The sequence below is a fragment of the Hypanus sabinus genome, chromosome 2 (assembly GCF_030144855.1).
Source record: "Hypanus sabinus isolate sHypSab1 chromosome 2, sHypSab1.hap1, whole genome shotgun sequence".
NCBI classification, from domain to species: domain Eukaryota; kingdom Metazoa; phylum Chordata; class Chondrichthyes; order Myliobatiformes; family Dasyatidae; genus Hypanus; species Hypanus sabinus.
This window is the reverse complement of record NC_082707.1, coordinates 13,851,796-13,876,392: the sequence shown is the minus strand read 5'-3', so window position 1 is coordinate 13,876,392 and position 24,597 is coordinate 13,851,796. Positions and strand designations below refer to the sequence as shown.

Sequence of the window (24,597 nt, the reverse complement as noted above, 5' to 3'; positions counted from 1 at the left end):
TTGAGGCGGAAAGTGACGTGGCGGCGAGGAGGTCCACCCCTCCTGCGAATGACCAGGTGCTGTGTCTCACCGTGGCTGATGTGAGAAGAACCCTGTGCAGGGTCAACCCACAGAAGGCTGCTGGACCAGACAACATCCCTGGTAGAGTGCTCAGAGGATGTGCAGACCAGCTAGCAGATGTTCTCACTGACATCTTCAACATCTCCCTGAGCAGTGCCACCATTCCAACGTGCTTCAAGGCCGCCACCATCGTCCCCGTGCCAAAGAAGTCTTAAGTGTCCTGCCTATATGACTACCGTCCCGTTGCATTCACACTCATCATCATGAAGTGTTTCGAGAGGCTCGTCACGAGGCATATCAAGACCCTGCTGCCCCCCTCACTGGACCCCCTGCAGTTTGCGTACCGTCCCACCCGCTCAACAGATGACGCCATTACCACCACCTGGCCCTAACCCACCTGGACAAAAAAGACACATACATTCGGATGCTGTTCATAGACTTTAGTTTAGCATTCAACACAATCATCCCTCAGAAACTGACTGGAAAGCGGAGTCTACTGGGCCTGAACACCTCCCTCTGCAACTGGACCCTAGACTTCCTGACTGGGAGATCTCAGCCAGTCCAGATCGGGAGCAGCATCTCCAACCCCGTCATACTGAGCACAGGGGCTCCCCAGGGTTGCATGCTCAGTCCACTCCTGTTCACTCTGCTGACCCATGACTGTGCTGCAACACACAGCTCGAACCACATCATCAAGTTCGCCGATGTGGGTCTCAGAGAGGAGGTGCAGTGGCTAACGGACTGGTGCAGAGCCAACAACCTGTCTCTAAATATGAACAAAACAAAAGAGATGGTTGTTGACTTCAGGAGCAACCACTCCCCGCTGAACATCGACTGCTCCTCGGTAGAGATCATAAAGAGCATCAAATTTCTTGGTGTTCACCTGACGGAGAATCTCACCTGGTCCCTCAACACCAGCTCCATAGCAAAGAAAACCCAGCAGCATCTCTACTTTCTGTGAAGGCTGAGGAAAGTCCATCTCCCACCCCCATCCTCATCACATTCTACAGGGGTTGTATTGAGAGTGTCCTGAGCAGCTGCATCACTGTCTGGTTCGGAAATGGTACCATCTCAGATCGCAAGACGCTGCAGCTGATAGTGAGGTTAGCTGAGAAGATCATCGGGGTCTCTCTTCCCGCCATCACGGACATTTACACTACATGCTGCATCCACAAAGGAAACAGCATTATGAAGGACCCCATGCACCCGTCATACAATCTCTTCTCCCTCCTGCCGTCTGGGAAAAGGCTCCAAAGCATTCAGGCTCTTACGACCAGACTATATAACAGTTTCTTCCCCCAAGCTATCAGACTCCTCAATACCCACAGCCTGGACTGACACCTTGCCCTACTGTCCTGTTTATTATTTACTGTAATTCCGGTACTGTTTTTGTGAACTTTATGCAGTCCAGTGTAGGTCTGTAGTCTAGTGTAGCTTTCTCTGTTTTTTTTTATTACATAGTTCAGTTTAGTTTTTGTACTGCATCATGTAAACCATGGTCCTGAAAAACATTGTCTCATTTTTACTATGCACTGTACCAGCAGTTATAGTCGAAATGACAATAAAAGTTGACTTGACTTGATGTTTCGATGTATACCTGACAAATAAAGTCTACCTTTAATTCCATTATTGTTTATTCTCTCCACATTATCATTATTTCCCCCCACGTCGCCAGATTATACCACTCGCCCACGCACTTGGGGCAAGTTAGTGCACTAACCTGCAGGTACTGAAGCACCTGGAGGAAACCCATGCTGTTGCAGGAAGGCCCAGAGACAGTACCCAATGTTAAGACTGAGGCTGGAACTCTGCCGTTGCAAAGCAGCAGCTATACCAGATATACCACTGAGCTTCCCATTTTTAAAATTAAAAAGAATCTCGGACTAAAGGATCAGAGTTAGCACGAGGTTCCAGTGCTAGAGGATGTGTATGACCCTTGCTGGGGTCAGAATGGAACTAAGCTGTGACCCTGCTTAGTGGGGCAAGAGGTACTGATGACCTCTGACCATTGGTCACCAGCTTGGAAAGGGTTTCAGAAGAAGCTGTTTTTAATTTTAAAAATGGGGAGCTCAGTGCCGTATCCATTATAGCTGCTGCCTTGCAACACAAGAGTCCCCGTGATCATCACTAGATGTCAGAAACCATTACTCTGGGCCATTGCCCTGTATCAATGGGACCGTACTACATACCATCATCCGCACAGAGGGCAACAAGACAGGTCTCCTTGGAAAAGCTTCTACGGCTGATGATTACCAGGGCAGCACAGTAGCAAACAGTGAGTGTTATGCTTTACAGTGCTAGCAATCAGTGTTCGATTCCCACTGCTGCCTGTACATAATTCTCCCTATGTTTGCACAGGTTTCTTGCTGGTGCTCCGGTTTCCTCCTACGTTCCAAATATGCCCAGTCAGGGTAACAGGGTAAGGGTTTGTAAGTTGTGGGCATTCTATGCTGGCACTGAAAGCAACATTTGATTTGACCAATTGCAGTGGCCATTGATGCATAACTGAAGCAAACAACACATTTTACTGTATGGTTCAATGTACATATGATAATAAGGCTAATCACTTTTAGCTCTTTTGTTTTACCTCATTTCCATCGAGGAAAAGTTGGTCATTATGTGGCTCCAGTTTAAATTTTCTTTTAGTTTCCTTCTTTTTCTTTGGTGTTCCTGGAGCTTCATCCTTTAAAAAAAAGACACAGTTTCATGTACTATCCTGTAGCTGTGAGGGTCAGGTTTGGAAAAGTGCAAAGAATTACCAGAATGAAAACGGACCTAATAAGTAAATGCTTCACAGTAACTGTCCTCCAGTCAAATCACTTATACTCTACATAGCCACTCCTCCTCATGTGCTTTGAACTCATCAATGCTAATTATTCCAGCAATGCCTGTTCACAAATACCACAATCGCACCACTATTATTCAGCCAACTTTTCCTCTTAATTTCTTAAAGAATATCCTGAATTAGTGTTCCAAATGTTTGTCAGGTCTGGCACTTTAACTCTCTAACTTCATCTTCATAATTACTATAATTATATAGCGGCACAGAAGTGAAGTGAGTGTAACACTACTATGGTGGGATCAGTACCAGCAGCTGTCTATAAGGAGTTTGTATGTTCTCCCTGCGGCCAAGTGGGCTTCCTCTGGATGGTCTGGGTTCCTCCCACATTCCGAAGGCATATGGGTTAGTAGGTTAATTAGACAACATGGGCTTGTATAATAATTTTAATCACCTCAATCAAATCTTTTTCTGATGGTAAAGAACTCCCGAGTGATCTTAAAAGTGTACAATCAAGCATAATAAGAATAAAAAAACTGGATGGGACAATCACAAGTATTTAGGTGTGTCTATGTTATAGAATGGGTCAGTTTTAAGTCTTGAACTGTACCAAGTTCAAGTTAAATTGTTATTCAACCATACACATCCTCCAGGTCCAAGGTGCAAAGCAGAGTAAATAAAGTCACACACAGCACATATAGTTATAGCACACATACTCACAAAAATAGTATTAGCACAAGTCCCTGTGGCATGGTCTGAAGACTGGAAGTGTATGGGATGTTATCCTGCAGCCATGTTTCTACAAGAATAAACATGCAGTAGTTTCTCATCTTGTGCTGGGTCAGCCGCAGGCAATTCCAGGAAGCAAATACAGGAGAGCAGCACCCACAGAAGCCAGCCATCAACCCAGCACGGATTCTAATGCGCTCGCCGCATGAGGGTCTGGTCTGCTCAACAACTGAGGCCACACAGCTGCCCCTCCCTGCCATCGGTCTTGACAATGAACCAATCAATTGGACTTGCTGTATTTTATATTACCAATGTCCAGCCATTTGTTGGATCCAGGCAGGTGGCTGCCATTTTACCAGAAGCCTCTGAAGTCCTCCACAACATCTAACCTTTGCTCTCAATTTCCTCTCCGTACCAGTGACAGGTACTGTACAGAAACACTTCCCCAGGAGTGGTGGTGGTGGTGGTGGGGTGTTCTGCCCAACTTCCAGTCCGGAATTTAACTAGGCCAACCATCTTTCAAAGGTTGGTACTGCTGATATTCCATTTCAGTGCTGAAGGATCATGGAACAGCAGTTGTTCTGAGGCTCTTGGGTCAGTACTGAGTTGCTTCTGCTCATACCGTAACTCCGAAGAACACTCAATCATTTTGCATGGAATTTCCATCCTAAAACTTGCAGTCTTGAGAACTGCCAAACTTTTAAAACACTGAATGTTTCTTCATGCTGAACATTACAAAACTACTAAAGGTATTACTTTTTTGTTTTGCTTTGGATTTCTAGCCTACCCAAATATTAATAGCTATTTATTTAAAATATGAACATTTTTGGAAAAGTAAATACAAAAAAAGTCATAGACATAGTCAACTTATTCAGCCCAACCAAGATGCCCTTCTAAGCTGGTTCCATTTGCCCAAGTTTGACCCATTTCCCGCTAAACATTTCCTATCCATGTACCTACCCCAGTTTAAATGTTAATATACTGTACCTGCCTTAACCACTTCCTCTAGCAGTTCATTCCAGTACCCTGATAGTATAAATATATCAATCATCCACTAGGTAAAAATACTACCTCTCAGGTTCCAACTAAATCTCTCCCCTCTCACTTTAAACTGCTGCCTTCTAGTTCTTGATAACCCAACCATGAGAACAAGAAGATGCACATTGACCCTTTCTGCGTCCCTGATGATTTTCTCCAATTCTATAAGATAACCACTTTTTCTCTTGCCCTCCAATGAATAATGTCCCAACTACTCAGGTCTAGTTTTTGGTTTCAGTCATTGGCTAGTCTGTTGTTCAAGGCCTTAAGTTAAGGACCTCATCCAGGGTCTAATCCAATATCATCAGCAAATCATAGGTCAATACTGAAGATCAAAATCCGAAGGTAAATTGGAGATCCAGATCGAAGCCGAAAGATCGGTAGTCTAGATCGAAGCCCACAGGCTGTTTGCAAGACCGACCGGATCGAAGCCCACAGGCCGATCGGAGGTCCAGATAGAAGCCCACAGTTCGATCGGAGGTCCGGATAGAAGCGCACAGTTCGATCGGAGGTCCAAATCGAAGCACACATTTCGGTAGGAGGTCCGGATCGAAGCCCACAGGCCGATCGGAAGCCCACAATTCGATCGGAGGTCCGGATTGAAGCCCACAGGATGATCGGAGGTCAAGATCAAAGCCCACAAGTTGATTGGAGGTCTGGATTGAAGTCCACAGTTCGATCAGAAGTCCGGATTGAAGCCCACAGTTTGATCAGAGATCTGGATCGAAGCCTGAAAGCCGTTCGGAGATCCAGATCGAAGCCAAAGGCTGATCGGAGATCTGGATTGAAGCCCAAAGGGCAATCAGAGATCCGGATCGAAGCCCAAAGGTAGACTGGAGGTTCAGGTCAAAACCTGGAATTTGTAAATGCAGAATGTGTCACTCAATAGTGACTAAATGCACACTGGGAGACTCCATGAAAGGGTTCAGAGTTTATAAATCTATCTCAACAATACCTGAAATTAGACTCTGCACCCAGTACATCACTTTAAAAATCTTTACTTGCTATTTCACTTACTCAATTGCATGATCCGTTTACTTAATTATTTTTAATTTTTTTACAGCACATCACTGGCAAGGCCAGCATTTGTTATACCATTACACTGAACTGTCCTTGATCTTCGAAAATTGCTCTGTCATGTCACAGGGCTATAGAGATTCTCATGCACAAAAGGCATTAATGTATCAGCCTTGTTCTTAATGCCCCAATTCAACAGTTTTATGAGGACATTCCAGACATTTGGTCCAACTGATCCATGCTGACCAGGATGTCCATATAATCTAGTTCCATTTGCCCATATTTAACCCACATCCCACTAAACCATTGAAAATATTTACATGAGGTGCTGCCTGAAGTGGGTAAAATCTGTCATCCCCATCCAGGCCATACCATTTCCTCACAGCTACCATTGGGGAGTAGGTAAAGAAGACTGACGTTCTGCACCACCAGATTCAGGAACACTGCTACTTCTTTTTAACCATTTTGTTCTTAAATCATTACAATTCAGCAGCACTATAAGCACTTTCCACCACAATGGATCTTTTCCCCCCATTCTAATTGTGTTCTTTCTTGTTTAACTTTAATTCATGCTTAATCCATGTTTTTCTTATGACTGTTTTGTACTTGATGCAATGTGCCTGTGACACTGCTGTAAGTATATTTTTCATTGCACATTTGTAATCTGCATATGTACATTTGACAATAAACTTGACTTTGTATTCTTTCCTATTCACATACTTGTCCAAATGCTTTTTAAATGTTGTTTATGTACCTGCCTCAACCACTTTCTCTGGCAGCTCATTCCATACAGACCACCCTCTGAGTGAAAATATTTGCCCTTCAGGATCCTACTAAGTCTTTTCACTGTGTGAAAAAGTCACTCTTTTATTCCAGTTGACACCATTAACAGGATTTACATTCCGACCTCATGCAACAGAATTTGATCTCAACTGCGTCGATATTGCACAGTTCTGGATTACGTAACCACTGTCCTGATGCAGGGCTTCAACCTGGAACATTGACAATTCCTTTCCTCCCATTGATACTGCTCGGCCTGCTGAATTTCTCTCATGGATGGTTTGTGCAGTTTCAAGTTTATTGTAATTCAATCATACACAGGTATACATCTAAACGAAACATTGTTCCTCTGGGGTAAAGGTGTAAAACACTACATACAGTCACACACAGCACATAGAGTTATGATAGTACATACAGTCACAAAAAATATTAGCGCAAGTTCCTGAGTGGCATGGCCACTGACAGTTTAACTTAAAGTGTGAGGTGCATGTTTATATTAGACAGTATAATTTTACTGATGCTAATATAATAAAACAAGCAGTCATATAAATAAATGAAATAGCAGCAATAAAAGATGAAAAGTGACAGGTGCAAGCTGAGTGTGTCGGCACAGGTGGGAAGAAGTCTAACACTACGGGAAGAAGCTGTACCTATCCTGACACTTACTGAGTCTGTTGCTACATAGCCACTGTAGCAGAGGAGATAATGCTAGTAATCCCAAACACAAGTTGCCAGCTAAATGTTCCCACAACCTCTAGGCCAACTTTCATGGACTCTTTATATCTTCTCGATGTTTAGTGTTTATTTATTTAATATTATTCTATCTTTTTCTATTTGCACAGTTTATTGTCTTTTGCACACTGGTTGAATGTCCATATTGGTGCAATCTTTCACTGATCCTGTTACGGATTTCTTGGGTATGTCTGCAAGAAAAAAAAAATCTCACAATTGTTTATGATGATGTATATGCACTTTGATAATAAAGATACTTTGAACAATCGTCACTCCATCCCTGGATATTGAATAATAACCTCCAGAATGGTCTGCTTATTGCTGTATATTTAAGACAAAATCAGTATTGCTCTTGGCTCATGTATTCTGTTGTGTACTGAAGCTCAACACAGTAAAGCAATTACCAATACATTCCCAGGACATGAGTAGTAGAGATAAGGAGTGCTTGGACAGGAACATGGATAGGCTATAAGACATAGGAGCAGAATTAGGCCATTGGCCCATTGAGTCTGCTGCGCCATTAGATCATGGCTGATTCATTATCCCTCCCAACCCTATTCTTGCCTTCTCTCTGTATCCTTTAACACCTTACTAATCAAGAACCTATCGATCTCCACTTTAAATATCCCAATGACTTGACCTTCGCAGCTGTCTATGGCAACAAATACCAGTTAATTGGTCATTGTAAATTGTCTTGTGACTTTGTTAGGGTTAAATAGGTGAGCTGTTGGGCGGTGCAATTCACTGGACCTATTACATGCTTTCTCTCTAAATAAAAAACATAATAGATCTCTTACCTTCTTCTCTTTCTTAATCTCTTCTTTTTCACTATCCTTTTTCTTCTCTTTCTTACTCTTCTCATCCTTCACCGTTTCCTTTTTGCTTTTCTTTTCCTCCTCTTTGCTGCTGTCATTCTTCCCTTTCTCCTTTTTGATTTCCTTCTCAGACTTTTTCTTCATTACTTTCAACGCTCGGTGGAAGAACTGCTTCTTGAGAAGCCTGTTGACAATTCAGGGTTGGGGGGGGGGGGGGAAGCTTTAGCATTTCTGTTAATGTAAAAATATCATTAAAAAAATATTCATCATTGCTAATGGGAGGTCTGCAAGACTGACAGCTGCCAGCTGCCCTCTGGTAACTCAATTTGGATAACCAGCTCTCGACCAACTTCACTAAAATAGTTAATTTTGTCATTATATCATTGGGATCACATTATACATAAATGGGTAGCCTAAAGTGACTATACTTTAAAAGTAATTAACTGGCTGAAAGACCCTTTGGGACTTCCTGAGACTGTGAAAGACACTCAGAGAAACGCTCACCTTTACTACATATCTACTTTCTGCATAAAGACTGAAATTATGTTTATTACTTTTCGCGGCAGAATAAACAACGTAGTGTATTATTAAGCCTTCTTACTGAGCCATGTTCGTAATGGTACATGCTGTGCAACTTACAGTGCTGCAGCTACGAATCCAACTCTCCGAGATGACAACATGAGCACTCGAAAGCCCGTGCCCAAAAGAGCGCGCCTCCCACACATAGGAGGCCCTATGGATTCATCATGCGACTGATCAGCTGCATGCGCACTTGCCACATTCTCTCAATCGATCTGATATGGTACAATGTTATTAAATTTAAAATAAATTTAATAACATAATTTCAGTATTTATGCATACAGTTATAATCATGAAATTGCACAGTAAAGGAATGGGACCTTTGCCATATTGATCAACATGACCAGTTATACTAAATTTGCCTGCATAAGATATACTTCTATGCCTGTGGCTATAGGCATTGTAAAGTTTTAAGATCATAAGATATAGGACCAGAATTAGGCCAGTTGTCCCATTAAGTCTGGTCTACCATTCCATCATGGCTGATTTATTATTCCTCTCAACCCCATTTTCCCATCTTCTCCCCAAAATCTTCCTAAGAATCTATCAACCTCTGCTAAAAATATACCCAAATGACTTGGTCTCCACAGCTGCCTGTGGCAATGAATTCCACAGATCCACCACCTCTGGTTAAAGAAATTCCTCATCTCTGTTCCACGGGGACATCCTTGTCGTCTGAGGCTGTGCTCGCTGGTCCTCGTCTCCCCCCGTTGGAAACATCTTCTCCATATCCACTCTATCTAGGCCTCTAAGTATTCAATATGTCTCAATGAGATACCCCTCATTCTGTGATCTCACATACTTTAAAGATGAGGGTTATGTATTAGTAATTAATGTAAAACCTCTGCATCTTTAGGTGAGGCACTAAAATAACTTTTATTAAATTTCCCCCAAATCATGGAAAAATTGTTTTCACTATTCCAACTGCTGGTTTTCCTTACTGTAAAGCTCCATTCCACTGAATACCTGATTCCAGGTTAAGTGTTCAAACTACCATGAGATTTCTGGTTTACTTTACATTAAACGATCACCTTTCCTCATTGCCTCAACTTATATGTGTGGACAAAAACCAGGAGTGATTGCAGTTGCACTGGGATACTGCTGCTGTTGTATTGATAGAACACTACTAAGTGGAGTAAAAAATTATTTCCTATTGCACATGTAAAGCCCTCCCCATCACTGAGCACATCTGCAAGGAATGCTGCTGCAGGAAAGCAGCATCCAGCATCAAAGAACCTCACCATCCAAGCCATGCTCTCTTCTCACTAGTGCATTCAGGAAGGAGGTACAGAAGTCTCAGGTCCCACACCAACAGGTTCAGGAACAGTTATTACCCTTCAACCGTCAGGCTTCTGAACCAATGTAGATAACTTCACTCACTTTAACAATGAACTGATTCCACAACCTAAAGACTCACTTTCAAGGACTCAACACATGTTCTCAATATTATTTATTTCTTTGTTTTTTTTTATATTTGCACAAATTTGTCTTCTTTTGCATTGTCTGTCCATCTTTGTGAGTAGTTTTTCACTGATTCTTTTATATTATTTACTGTGAAATTCTATAAGAAAATAAAGCTCAGCGTAGTATACGGACTTTGATAATAATTATAAATTCACTTTACGTTTACCTAACATATTGAGGGGAAGCTCAATATACTCAAAAAATGCAGACTTGTGCAGTTACCTCCCACTCTTACATTCAGATTTTAGCTGTGAGCTAGATCTGTTGCAGTACTGCAGAACTGGTTAAGTACTGAGTCTACCACTTGGTTGATTTAAATTTGATTTTTAGCTTAAGTTTGTTGTCACCAAGCTACCTCAACTCAAAGAAAAAAGCTGCAGTGGGTTGTAAACTCAGCCAACTCCACCATGAGCACATTAAGGGCATCTTCAAAAGGCATTGCATCAAGAAGGTTGCATCATCATTAAGGACCCTTACCATTACACACCCTCTTCTCATTGCTACCGTCAGTGAAGATGCACTCTAAATTTCTTCTCCTTTCCTCTGCTTCTGAGTGGTCCATGAACACTACATCACTACTTGGCTTTTTTTTTAACACGACTTATTTATTTCTGAATATATTTCTTACTGTAACTTATTCTTTATGTATTGCACTGTACTGCTGAAACAAAACAAGAAATATCACGACGTATGATGGTGATAATTCTAATTATTTAAGATTATACAACTCATTATCAGTATCTATTTATTATCATTATTTGCTTTCTATTTGTAGTTTGTTTTCGTTTGTCAGTCTTTGTGTATAGTTCTTTATTGATTCTACTGTGTGTCTTTATTCTACTGTGAAAGCCTGCAAAAAAAAAAATCTTGAAGAAGTATATGGTAACATACGTTACTGTGTAACAAAATTCTGTGAAGCAGAAATGTTTTCAAAAATAATAAAAATGAAATGTTTCTAAATTTCAAAGAAATATTAAGAGCAATAAACAGCAAAAAAACCTAAATCAAATCAACATTTGGTGTGACCCCCCTTTTCCCTTAAAACTGCATCAATTCTCTTAGGCACATTATTGTGCAATTTTATAAGAAAAATGGCTGGTTGTTTCAAGCATCATGGACAACTTGCCATAGTTATCCAGCAAACTTTAGCTGTCTCACTTGCTTCGGCCTCCCCAGGTAATCCTGGACAGCTTTAGTGATGTTGAGATCAGGGCACTGTAGGTGCAATACCATCTGAAACCATACATCTAGGACGCCTAAGATTTTTGCACAGTACTGGAGTCATAGAACACTATAGTATAGAAACAGGTCCTTTGGCCCACCTAATCCATGACAAACCATTAATCTGCCTAGCTCCATTGACCTGCACCGGGTCACAGCACTCCATAACCATCCCACGCATGTACACATATGTAGTTTGATAACAAATTTACTTTGAACATGCATTCTGGGTTACTGCCTTTCCTCTTTCATGCACTCTGATTCATTGATGCTAATGTTATTAACAAAGGCAGAGTTAACAACATAGTATTAAAGGAACTGCACACACCTGTTGCAATATTCCACTGCCGATTCCCTGGTTGTAAAAACAGCCTCCTCTCCTTTCTTTGCTTTTGCCCATTTAGAATCCAGCAAGCAATCTATCGCTTTGGAAGCTGAAACGTGATGGTAGTACAAGTTTAAATTCATTGTCACATGCATGCACTCATAAGATAAAAATATGAAATTAGCTTTTTGCTGCAAGGACACCATAGACAAGTAGAAGTTGACAGGTTCTTGATTAGTAAGGGGGTTAGAAACGTGATGGAGAGGGATAATAAATCAGCCATGAAAGAATGGTGGAACTGACTTGATTGGGAAAATAGCCTAAATTTGCCTTGCTTATGGTCTTATGATCTATAAAACAAATTTAAAAAATGATACAACTTTAATGAGTGCAAAATAAAGAAAACAGTATTAGCAAGCATTTCAAAGTACAAAAGTAGGACTTTACAGCACTAGTGATTACTGAATCGTGCTCAATTCCAGCAAACTTTTGGCAGTTTGTATGTTCTTGTGGTGACTGCATGGGGTTTCCTCCACATTCCAGACATGTATGGTTGGGGTTAGTGAGCTCTGGGGATGCTATGTTAGTGCATAAAGCGTGGTGGCAGCTGCGGATTGCTCGCAACACAATCATCCAATGCCGTATTTAAGTTTGCTGAGGACACCACAGCAGTTGGCCAAGTCAAAGGTAGTGACAATTTGGTATGTAGGTGGCACACTTAAAGTCTGGTTGAGTGGTGCCACAACAATAGCCTGTCACCCAATTCCATCAAAACTAAACAGCTGATTGTTGACAGCAGGAAGAAGTGTGTGTGTGTGTGTGGGGGGGGGGGGGGGGTCCATGAACCAGTGCCAGTGGAATCAAAGGTGGAAAGGGTCAATAACTTTAAGTTCCTGGATGTTATTATATCAGATAATCTGTCCTGAGACCAGTATGTCAGTGCTATTTCAAAGAAAGCATGCACTGCCTCTACAAGAGAGCAGCATCCATCATTGAGGATCCCCATCATCAAAGCCATGTTCTCTGCCACTGTTACCATCAGGAATGAGAGACAGGAGCCTTAAGTCCCACACCATCAGGCTCCTAAACCAGCTTAACTTCACTCGTCACAGCACCAAACTGATCACTGAACATTCCCTATGGACTGACTTTCAAGGACTCTACAACTCGTGTCCTCAGTAATTTTTTTGTGTATTTTGTGTAGTTTGTTTTCTTTGTGTATTAGATGTTTGTCAGTATTTTTTTCACTGACTGTATTGTATTTCTTTGTTTTACTGTCAATGCCTGCAAGAAAATGGACTTCAAAGTAGTATTGGTGATGTGCTTGGATAATAAATTTACTTTGGACTGTGTTGGTCGCTGATGCTAAACATTGCATTTCACTGTATGCTTTGATGTACATGTGACATATACAGCTAATCTTGTTCTTTACCCATGTTATATCTGTGTTTAAATCTATGAACAATCCATCACTAAATCTAATCTAATCTCAGTAAAGTACATCCAGCTTTTACCTTCATTTCCCTTGACTGTTAGTTGTGACAGTGAATTCCACATTGTAATTCTTGGCAATGAAGGTTGAAAAGAGGCTGCAGAGGGTTGTAGATTCTGCCAGCTCCATCACACGCACGCCCTTAACCATCATTAAGACATCTTCTAGAGGCGGTGCACATGAAGACAACATATATCACTAGGTACCCGCTTCTCATTACTACCAACGGGGAGGAGGTATGGGAGCTTGAAGACCTACACTCAATCACTCAGAAACAGCTTCTTCCCCTCTACCATTTGGATTTCTGAATGGTCCACGAACACTATTTTATTCCTTTTTTAATTACAATTTTTTTTAATTTACAGTAATTTTGTTTGTTTGCACTGTACTATTGCCACAAACAAGATCATGGCCCAAAACATTAACTGTTTATTCCTCTCCATAGGTACTGCCTGGCCTGCTGAGTTCCTCCAGCATTTTGTGTGTGGTATACTGGATTTAATGCAGCTACAGAATCTCTTGTGTTGACAAAATTCATTTCAGATTGTTTAATGTCATTTCCTGTACTCAAGTGTAAGGAAGACAATTGTTATTCCCAATCCGATACAGAAAAAAGATCCACAAAAGATATAGAACACAGTAATAAAAATACACACCATAAATATAAAAACACAAGACCATAAAACACAGGAGCAGAATTAGGCAATTCAGCCCATCGAGTCTGGATCCCACTCAACCTGCTTTCTCGCCATATCCTTTGATGCTCTGACTGATCAAGAAACTACCAACTTCCCCCTTAAATATACTCATGGATTTGGCCTCCACCCTTGACAGAGCATTGCACAGCTTTACTATACTCTGCCTGAAAATATTCCTCTTTACCTATGTTCTAAGGGTTGCCCCTCAATTTTGAGACTATGCCCTCTAATTCTAGATAACCCTACCATAGGAAACATCCTGAAAAACATCCACCCTAGTCCTTTCATCATTCGGTAGGTTTCAAAGAGCTCTCCCCGCATTCTTCTAAATTCCAGTGAGTACAGGCCCAAAGCTGCCAAACACTCTTCAAATGTTAACCCCTTCATTCCCAGAAGCAAACTTGTGAACCTCCTCTGGACTCTCTCCAATGACAACACATCCTTTCTGAGATATGGGGCCCAAAACTGTTGACAATATTCAAATGTGGCCTGACTAGTGTTTTATAAAGGCTCAGCATTATCTCCTTGCTCTTATATTCTGTTTCTCTTGAAATAAATGCCAACATTGTCTTTGCTTTCTTTACCAATGACTCAAACTGTAAATTAACCTCTGGGAGTCTTGTACAAGACTCCTAAATCTCTCTGCACCTCTGATGTTTGAACTCTCTCCCCATTTAGATAATAGCCCACACTACTTCCTTTTACCAAAGTGCATAAGATAGCTTATAAACATAGATTGACTGTATGTCTATAAAGTGATGCTAGGCTGTATGTAATATGACTGACAGGAAATAATAAAGTAGTGGTGGAGTGGATAATCAGTCTTACTGCTTGGGGAAAGTAACTGTTTTTGAGTCTGGTTGCTACTAGCCTTCTCTCTGAGGAGAATAGGACAAATAGTCCATGATCAGCGTGTGTAGTTTCTTTAATGATGTTAAAGACCTATTTCAAGGACATATATGTCCTTAATGGCATATGTCAGTGATAATAAATCTATTCTGAATATGATGTATTTTCTCAGGTCCTCGGTAGCAGTCTTGTGGGGAAGTGGAAATACTTTTCCCTTGTCTACTCTATCAAAATATAATTTTAAAGATAAATATCACAGATCTCCATTTTCTCCTCTTGAGAATAAATGGAACCCAGCTTTCCTGTGCATTGTAACCTCTCATTTCTGGTGTCATTCTAATAAAGTATTCTTCACAGTAGCTTTAAACTACTATAAAGTAATATTTCTGTCTGATTCTATAAAAACAAATTCTCATTATAGAGACGGGAGGGGTGGATTCTGCACAGCGACATGATCCACAACACCATCAGTGCAAACAGAAGTCTATGATGCACCAATTAAGAATAACGACAACTTATCTATACAGCTCTTTTCATACAAATAATGTACATAAAGTGCAAACATTAAAAAATTGTATTGAATTCACTTTATTTCTTACACCCTTCACATACGTAAGGAGTAAAAATCTTTACGTTACGTCTCCATCTAAATGTGCAATGTGCAATCATAGTCATTTATAATAAATAGAACAGTCAATGTAAGATAGAGTACACTCAAGTCAGTGTGAGTTCATCGGTCTGATGGCCTGATGGGAGAAGCCGTCCCGAAGCCTGTTGGTCCTGCCTTTTATACTGCGGTACCGCTTCCCGGATGACAGCAGCTGGAATAGATTGTGGTTTGGCTTGATTGGGTCCCCAAAGTGAAATAAGTTTTAAGCTGACATATAAACGTGTCAATAGTGCCTGTATCCCTTCACAAACAAGAAAAAATCTGCAGATGCTGGAAATCCAAGCAACACACACACAATGCTGGAGTAACTCAGCAGCCTAGGCAGCATTTATGGAAAAAAGTAGTCGATGTTTTTCATTAGCTGCTGCCTGGCCTACTGAGTTCCTCCAGCATTTTGTGTGTATCGGTATCCTTTACAGTTTTAGGTATTGGATTCCATAGTTTAGGTGCTGATCTGCTAATTATCTTTTGAGGGAGATTGTTTAAATTTAAGAGAGTGGCGGAAGAAGACCTGAGAGCTTGAGCAAGATCATAAAAGCAAACAGATTCTGTGATGCACTCTTGTCCCAAGCCCCTGAAGGCTTTAAAAACAAGAAAAAATGAGGGCTGAAGAACAAGAATGCTCTTCAGCTCATTTTATCTAAAGGCTAATAATCTTGTGACAAAGGTCACTGGGAAACACTCATGAAACAAGGTGATCAACAATGGAAAAGCTTCCAGAGAGAAGTCAGAGTGGGGTGCTGTTGAAAGCTAAGGCTACATCCACACTAGACTGGATAATTTTGAAAACGCCGGTTTCACGTAAAAACGATAGGCGTTCACACTATGCGTTTTTAAAAATATCTCTATCCACACTGAAATGGAGATTTCGACGAATCTCCTTCTCCTGTGCATGCGCAGGACACATCTACTGAAAATGAGCGACGTGTTTGGTGTCAAATCTCGCCGTAAAAGTGCGCGTTTGTGTAGTTACAGACTAGAAAAACTTAAAATGACGGACAGCTGTTGGCTTTCGCACAGGAGAACAAATACTGTAATGTATGGCGGCAACTGACAGGAGTTCATGGACAGATTGACCTGGCTGACGACGAACATTGAAAAACTGACTAACCCTGTTGCATTAATAAAGCACCTTGTTAAATGTATAAAAAAAACATGTCTGCATTAGTGTTATCTTGTATTTCCATACAACGTTACATTAGGCTGTTACACATCTATTGTCAGAGAAGTACTTGCATAAATGGGTAAACCACCTTTATACGAGCAAGGACAGAAAACAGGGCAAAGTGAGTATACTTATTTATTCAGTAAGTTTTGGATCAAAGTATTTGGTGAGTACATTTCTAACTCTTCTGGCTTCAGTCTCTTTGCCGTCTGTTCTGAAATTGTTAGGTTACATTCAAGTAAACAATAAAATAGCGTGCTGCTGTCTGACAGCGTTTTCAGAAGTATCCGGTTACCCTGTCCACACTGAAATGCCCGAGCATCGTTTTCAAAAATACCCACCCTGGAAAGTGTTTCTGAAAAGCTCCGGTTTCGGGGGACAAAAACGCCAGAGGGTAAAAACGAAGAGAAAAAGCTTCGTTTACGGATTTATCCGGCGTAGTGTAGATGTAGCCTAAGCTGTAGTCTGACAGATAGAGTTGTCATTTATTGACTATTCAGATCTTTGAACACATTTCCACTTGCCAGAATATTTTAACAGATGTGCATTAGATTTTAAAACTAACAGTTATAGTTTTTTGCTGGATTATAGTACTTGGAACTAAAGGGGTTAAGTGGATTGACGAAGACCTGATTGAATGCCAGAAAAGAATCAAGAGACTGAATGCTACATTCTTGTTCCTATGCCCACACACTTTAGTTATCCTCAGCTAATAGGATGAGGATAATAAAGCAACATTATCATGCCGGGTTAGGAAAAGGGTAGTGGTTAGCGAAATGCTATTACAGTACCAGAGACCTGGGTTCAATTTCCCATTGCTGTCTGTAAGGAGTTTGTTCTCTTTCTGACTGCGTGGGTTTCCTTTGGATGGTCCAGTTTCCTCAAACATTCCAAAGACGTAAAGGTTAGTAGGTTAATAAGTTGCACAGGTATAATTGGGTGGTGCAGGCTCATTGAGCCGGAAGATCTTGTTAACCTGCTGAATCACTAAATTAAAGTTAAATAAATAAAACTGTTTGTAAGCTGAACAATTTGGAAGTTGAACTAAGTTCCTACTCGGCAGAAAATACCTGTAGCACCCCACCCCCACGCATATGGTACGGTAAAACCATCCCACGCCTATTCATAATTACAGGCTGTAAAGTTGGACACTCATAAGCTGGGGAAGGATCTGTACACACGTAAATACACGAAGACTAACTTACACAGATTTACTATACTGTGCATATAAACAAGTGTCAATATATTTTGCGGAGGCAGAAATTGATTTTAATGGTATGTTGTGATCTTACCAACAAAATAATCGACTCTGTGCCCCATCATGGTAGTGGACTTGGTTGGACAATTGAAACGCAAGTACTTGGCCACTGCTTTCTCCTCTTTAGTTGGTTCTCCAACCTCCTTAAAAACAAGAGACAATTTAAATTGGAAAATCATGATTTTGACTGACATACCAAATATCACTCTTAATTAAAGCCAATTTTAAATTAATCAATTTTAGGCGCGTCTTGATGAAGTGTCTCGGCCCATAACATCAATTGTTTATTTCCTTCCACAGATGCTGTGTGGCCTGCTGAGTTCCTCCAGCATTTTGTGCGTGTTGCTCAATTTTTCCAGCATCTGCAGAGACTCTTGTGGTTAAGATTAATTGATACGCATTATGCACAGTAATACAGAACTTACTGAACTGTACTAGGTTGTGTACCAGGGTTATTTTGCACCTTTACTAAAACTGAAAATATTGCATTTATGTGGATGCATTTGTTGTATAAGAACAAAGTATGTTAAGCTGTATTACAGAATCCCTCCAGGCTGAGAGACTTCTTAATATACTACCACCCAGTACACATTAATTATGACAGCACAAGAATTATGTATATTTAACTACATGTCATATATGTCACCTTGCAAATCCACAGAATATTTTAATCTGTTAATATTATTTTATCTGCTTTATGTGATATATGTGTTTTGTTTTGCACCTTGGCCCCAGATAAACAAGGTGTCATTTAACTATATACACGCATATAGAGGATAATAAACTTGAACTGAACTTGTGACCGTAGTCCGTGTGAATGGAGAGACACTGAAGCTGGTGATATGGAAGACTTTATTCATCGTAGCAAGCACGCATTTACCTGGAGATCCTCTTGGTAGAGGCTCCCAAACTTCATGTACATCACATTTTTATACCCATAAGATTAAAGGTGGTTCAATACAATTTCAATAGTTGAATTGTTTACTTCAATGTCAACAGAAACAGAATGCTGGAGGAACTCAGCAGGTCAGGGAGCATCTCTGGAACGCAGGAAACAGTTGGCATTTCAGGCCGCAGCCCTTTATCAGTACAGATAAGTAAGGGGGAAGCGAGAATGAGATGGTGGGGCTCCCTGAGTTGAGCTAAAAGATAAAGACCCCTGCTGTTCCCTTTTTCATGCATTGTTTTGCCAGTTGATGCAAGCTCAATGTAGCTTGAATTTCAGTAAAATTTCAGCTACCTGCATTATAGTGAAGGTGTATAAGGTCTAGGAGTATTTTGACCTGTTATTCACTGGAATACATTGCGGGAGTTAGTGTAGACATGCAGATATTTACAGTAATCTCAGTGAAAAAGACTACACGCTAAGACACCTTTCACCCGAGTGAAACAAAACAGTGGAAAGCAATATGAGGTACGATCTTGACTGATGGAAGACTAACACATACAATGGGGGCTTTGCCTGCTTTAATAACTACCATTTTTGAATATAAGAGATTCTGCAGATGCTGGAGATCCAGAGTAACCCACACAAAATTCAACTGGTTTTGAGGGCCTAGATGAGGCTCATGAAAATTATTCCCAGGAATAAAAGCGTTAACATATGAGGAGTGTTTGGTGACTCTGGCCCTTTTCTCAATGGACTTTAGAAAAATAAGGGAGGATCTTAGAAGAGGCAATATCGGATATCAGATCACTGAAAAATGATGCTGGAAAGGTAGTAATGGGGACAAGGAAATAGCGGACGAACTGAATAAGTATTTTGCATCAATCTTCTCTGTGGAAGATACTTGCAGTGTGGTGGAAGTTCCAGGAGTTAGGGGTCATGAAGAGTGTGGAGTTACCATTACTAGAGCGAAGTTTCTTAAGAAACTGAAAGGTCTGAAGGTAGATAAGTCACCTGGACCACATGGACTACACCTCTGAGTTCTGAAAGCAGTAGCTGAAGAGATTGTGGAGGCATTCGTCGTGATCTTTCAAGAATCACTAGATTCTGGATTGGTAGCTGATGACTGGAAAATTGTAAATGTCACTCCACTTTTCAAGAAAGGTGAACAGCAGGAAGAAAGGAAACTATAGGCCAGCTTGTCTGACCTCAGTGGGTGAGAAGATATTGGAGTTGATTATTAAGGATGAGTTCTCAGGGTACTTGGAGACACTTGATAAAAAAGGCGGTTGTAGTCAGCATGGCTTCAAGGAAAAATCTTGCCTGACAATCTGTTGGGAATTCTTTGAAGAAATAACAAGCAGGGCAGGCAAATGAAAATCAGTTGATACTGTGTACTTGGATTTTCAGAAGGCCTTTGACAAGTTGCCACACACGAAGCTGCTTAACAAGCTATGAGCCCATGGTATAACAGGAAAGATCCTAGCATGCATAAAGCAGCGGCTATTTGGCAGGAGGCAAAGCGTGGGAATAAAGAGAGCCTTTTCTAGTTGGCTGCCAGTGTCTAGTGGTGTTCTATAGGAGTCTGTGTTGGGACCAATTCTTTTTACGTTATATGTCAACGATTTGGATGATGTAATTGAAAGCTTTGTTGCAAAGTTTGCAGACAATATGAACATAAATGGAGCGGCACTTTGAAGACGTAGAGAGGCAACAGATGAACTTAGATTAGGGGAATGAGCAAAGAAATGACAAATGAAATACAATGTCAGGAAGCGTTGGGTCATGCACTTTGGTAGAAGAAATGAAAGGGTTGACTATTCTAAAAGAAAACTGAGGCACAAAGGGACTTGGCAGTCATTGTGCAGGATTCCCTGAAATTAATTTGCGTGTTGAGTCTGTGGTGAGGAAAGCAAAAGCAATGTTAGCATTCATTTCAAGAAGTCTAGAATATATAAGCAAGGATGTAATGTTGAGACTTTATATAAAGCACTGGTGAGGTCTTACTTGGAGTATTGTGAGCAGTTTTGAGCTCTTTATCTTAGAAAGGATGTGCTGAAACAGGAGAGGGTTCAAAGGAGGCTCATGAAAATGATTCCAGGATTGAATGGCTTGTCATATGAAGAGTGTCTGATGGCTCTGGGCCTGTATTCACTAGAATTCAAAAGAAAGAGGGGTGACCTAATTGAATCCTATCGAATGGTGAAAGGCCTTGACAGACTGGATGTGGAGAGGGTGTTTTCCATGGTGGGAGAGTCTAAGACCTAAGGACACAGCCTCAGAATAGAGGGTCGTCCTTTTAGAATGGAGATACGGAGGTATTTGTTTAGCTAGAGAATGGTAAATCTGTGGAATTCTTTGCTACAGTTAACTATAGAGGCTATCTTTACGTACATTTAAAGCAAAGGCCGATAGATTCTTGATTGATCAGGGCATGAAGGGATATGAGGAGAAGGCAGGAGATTGGGGCTTTGAGGAAAATTGGATCAGCTATGATGAAATGGCAGAGCAGACTCAATGGGCCAAATGGCCTAATTCTGTTCCTATATCTTAGGGTCTTATGGTCTATGTCATTGAAACCTGTCAAATATTGAAAGGCTTAGATACAGTGGATGTGGAGAGAATGTATTCTTATAGTGGGGTGTCTAGGACTGGAGGGCACAGCTTCAGAATAGCGGGATATCCAACTTATTGCCATGGATGTCTGTGGCCAAGTCATTGGCATATTTAAAGCAGAGGTTGATAGGTTCTTGATTAGTCAGAGTGTCAAAGGTTACAGGGAGAAGGCAGGAGAATGGGTCTGAGAGGTATAATAAACCAGCCATGGTGAAATGGTGGAGTAGATCTAATGGGCTGAATGGCATAATTCTGCGCCTACGTTTTATGCTTTTATGATATAATTTCTAAAATTCTAGAGGAACTCAGCAGGTCAGACAACATCTATGGAGAGGAATAAAGCGCCAACATTTTGAGCTGAGACCCTTATCAGGTCTGTTTTGACTGATGTGGACAGCTGGACTGATTTAAAGATTTTTTTTTTTTTTTTTTTTAAATAATTTTTTATTGCATTTTTAAATGATTACAAAGTATGAAAAAAACAATGTATATAACCCATACCCCCTCCCCTTAACCCCTCCCCCCTAACTGCCCCTTAGAAAAAAAAGAAAGAAAGAAAGAAAGAAAGAAAGAAAGAATGCCTGGTGGTTGGAAGATCTCCACATGCTCCATGGAGTTCGTAATAATTTTAATATGTATATTTATTTCTTTCCCCTAATAACCAATTGTTTCATCTTAAAAGCATCTATATATTTAATCCTATCTTTTGTAAATAAGGGCTCCAAATTTTCAAAAATGTTTCATATTTATCTCTTAAATTATAAGTAATTTTTTATCAGTGTTTCCGATGTAACCAGGAAACTGGTACTTTTTTACATTCGACATGGTCTTGCTCTAAAATTCAACCTTTTTGGACAAATTTAAGACTTTTACTGGAACAAATTACAGGAACACAATTTCCTCATAATCCAATATTATTTTTACTAGGTGATATTGAAGGGATAAAACCGAAACTCAAACTAAATAAGTATCAGAAAGAATTTATAAAAATTGCACTGGCAGTAGCCAAAAAAGCTATTGCAGTTACTTGGAAATCGGATTCACATTTAAGTATAGATTCTTGGAAGAAAGAAATCTATGGTTGTATTCCATTAGAAAAAATTACTTATAATTTAAGAGATAAATATGAAACATTTTTGAAAATTTGGAGCCCTTATTTACAAATGATTTAAAGATTTACAGTAAACGGTTCAAAGCAGATGTAAATAAGCCAATGCTGGAAATACTCAGAAGACCTAACAGTATCATTGGACAGAGCAAAGGAATTCCGGCTGTTTCGGGTCAATGACTCTTTAATAAAGCTGAAAATGTCAGCTGTAGCTAGGCAACTGCGTCCAATGGCTAGAAGCTTCAGCAGGTCAATTGAGATGAAGAACTGAAAATTATTTTGCCCAACTGGTATACGTAACTGCATATTTCTCCTCCTGATACCTAGATCTTTTATTCCCTTTCTCCCTGAAGCACCTGTAAAAGCATCTCTGTTATTCATGTCATCCACTCATCACTGCAAATTTCAGTGTCTTCACTCATCACATTGTCTTCACTCTGGGTAAAGCTTAAATTTCTAAGTGGGTTAATGCTAGATCATAAAACAAGTCATAGGAGCTGAATTTTGCCATTCAGTTCATTGAATCTGCTCAACCATTCCATCATTGCTGATTTATTATACCTTTTAACTCCATTCTCTTGCCTTTTCCCCATAACTTTGGACACACTGACTAATCAGGGACCTATCAACCTCCGCTTTAAATATACTCAATGACTTAGTTATAGAAGACCATGGCAATAAATTCCGGATACACCACCCTCTTGCTAAAGAGATTTCCCCACACCTCTGCTCTAAATCGATGTCCCCTATTCTGAGCCTGTGCCCTCTGGTTCTAGACTCCCCAACTATTAGGAAACATCCTCTCCATATCTACTCTATGCAGGCCTTCTCATATTTGATAGATTTCAATGAATTCCCTCCTTTCTTCTAAATTCCATCAAGTACACCATTTAACACCAAGTTCTGAACACCTTATGTGGAAATATCTTCCTTCTGCCACCATCAAATCCATCATTTTAACATCGAAGTTCAACATGCAACCCAGTGGTCACTTTATTAGGTAGCTCCTGTACCTAATCAAGTGGTCACTGAGTGTCTGTTCCTGGTATCCTGCTTGTAGTACATTCAGAAATGCTTTTCTGCATATCACTGTTATAATGCATGGTTATTTGAGTTACAGTTGCCTTCCTGTCAGCTTGGCGATTTTCCTCTGACCTTTCTCATTAACAAGGCATTTTAGCCCACAGAATTGTTGCTGACTGATGTTTTATGCTTTTTGCACCATTCATTGTAAACCTGAAAGACTGTTGTATGTGAAAATCCTAGGAGATCAGCAGTTTATGATACACTCAAACCACCCTATCTGGCACCAACCAGACTTTTCCATGGGCAAAGTCACATTTCTTCCCCATTCTGATGCTCAGTCTGAATAATAATGGAATCTCTTGACCATGTCTGCATGCTTTTGCGCACTGAGTTGCTGCTGCCTGATCTGATTAAATATCTGCATTCACAAGCAGGTGTAAAAGTGTCTCCCTCTGCAACTGGATCCTCGACTTCCTCAATGGGAGTCTACAATCTGTGTGGAATGTAAATAACATCTCCCCCACAATGACAATCAACATTAGCACCCCTCAGAGATGCATGCTTAGACCATTGCTCTACTCTCTCTGCACCCACAAATGTGTGGCTAGCACAGCTCCAACATCATCTATAACTTTTTCGATGACCCAACTTTTGTTGGCAGAATTTCATATAGGGATGAGGCATACAGGAGGTAGATCAACTGGTGGAGAAATGTTGCAACAGCAGCCTTGCACTGAATGTCAGTAAAACCAAGGAACTGATTGTGGACTTCAGGAAGGCAAGTTGAGGGAACCCACACCAGTCTTCATGAGGGGATCATGTGGAAAGAGTTAGTTTCAAGTTCAACATCCCTGAGGATCTCTTCCTGCGTCCAAAATATTGATGCAATTACATAGAAGGCACAACAATAGCTATATTTAATTAAGAGTTTGAGGAGAATTGGTACAGTATGTCACCAAAGACACCTGCAAATTTCTACAGATTTACTGTGGAGAGCATGTTAACTGGTTGCATCACCGTCTGATATGGAGGGTCCACTGGCTCCTCCAGCATCAAGGACATCTCTAAAAGGTGGCATCCATCATTAAAGACCCCACTCCTCTTCTCATTACTACATTCAAGGAGCAGATACAGGAACCGGAAGATGCACACTCAGCATTTCAGGAGCAACCTCTTCCCCCTCTGCCATCAAATTTCTGAATGGACAATGAATCCATGAACATTACCTCAGTATTTTTTTCTGTCTTTTTGCACTACTTATTTTTTTACAATACGTACTTCTTATTGTGT

General features: G+C 40.5%; 2 protein-coding genes across 4 annotated transcripts in view; one reads left to right on the top strand and one right to left on the bottom strand.

Moving 5' to 3' along the window:
* Positions 1-18,553, top strand: part of nadkb (NAD kinase b) — a 114,731-nt gene extending 96,178 nt beyond the window's left edge. Inside the window, exon 13 of one of the 3 annotated variants that reach the window (XM_059992090.1) lies at positions 17,972-18,553. The gene's annotated coding sequence lies outside the window, so the exon portion shown is untranslated. Of the gene's footprint in view, positions 1-13,476; positions 14,963-14,999; positions 15,401-17,971 lie in introns of those variants that run through there. The other 2 variants (XM_059992101.1, XM_059992080.1) reach the window with 2 other exon arrangements.
* Positions 1-24,597, bottom strand: part of sec62 (SEC62 homolog, preprotein translocation factor) — a 43,565-nt gene that overhangs the window by 6,387 nt on the left and 12,581 nt on the right. The window contains exons 2-5 of the mRNA XM_059992164.1: positions 17,706-17,814; positions 11,543-11,648; positions 7,933-8,134; positions 2,648-2,743 (exon numbers count right to left, since the gene is read on the bottom strand). Coding sequence (XP_059848147.1) covers positions 2,648-2,743; positions 7,933-8,134; positions 11,543-11,648; positions 17,706-17,814 — 513 coding nt within the window. The remainder of the gene's footprint in view (positions 1-2,647; positions 2,744-7,932; positions 8,135-11,542; positions 11,649-17,705; positions 17,815-24,597) is intronic.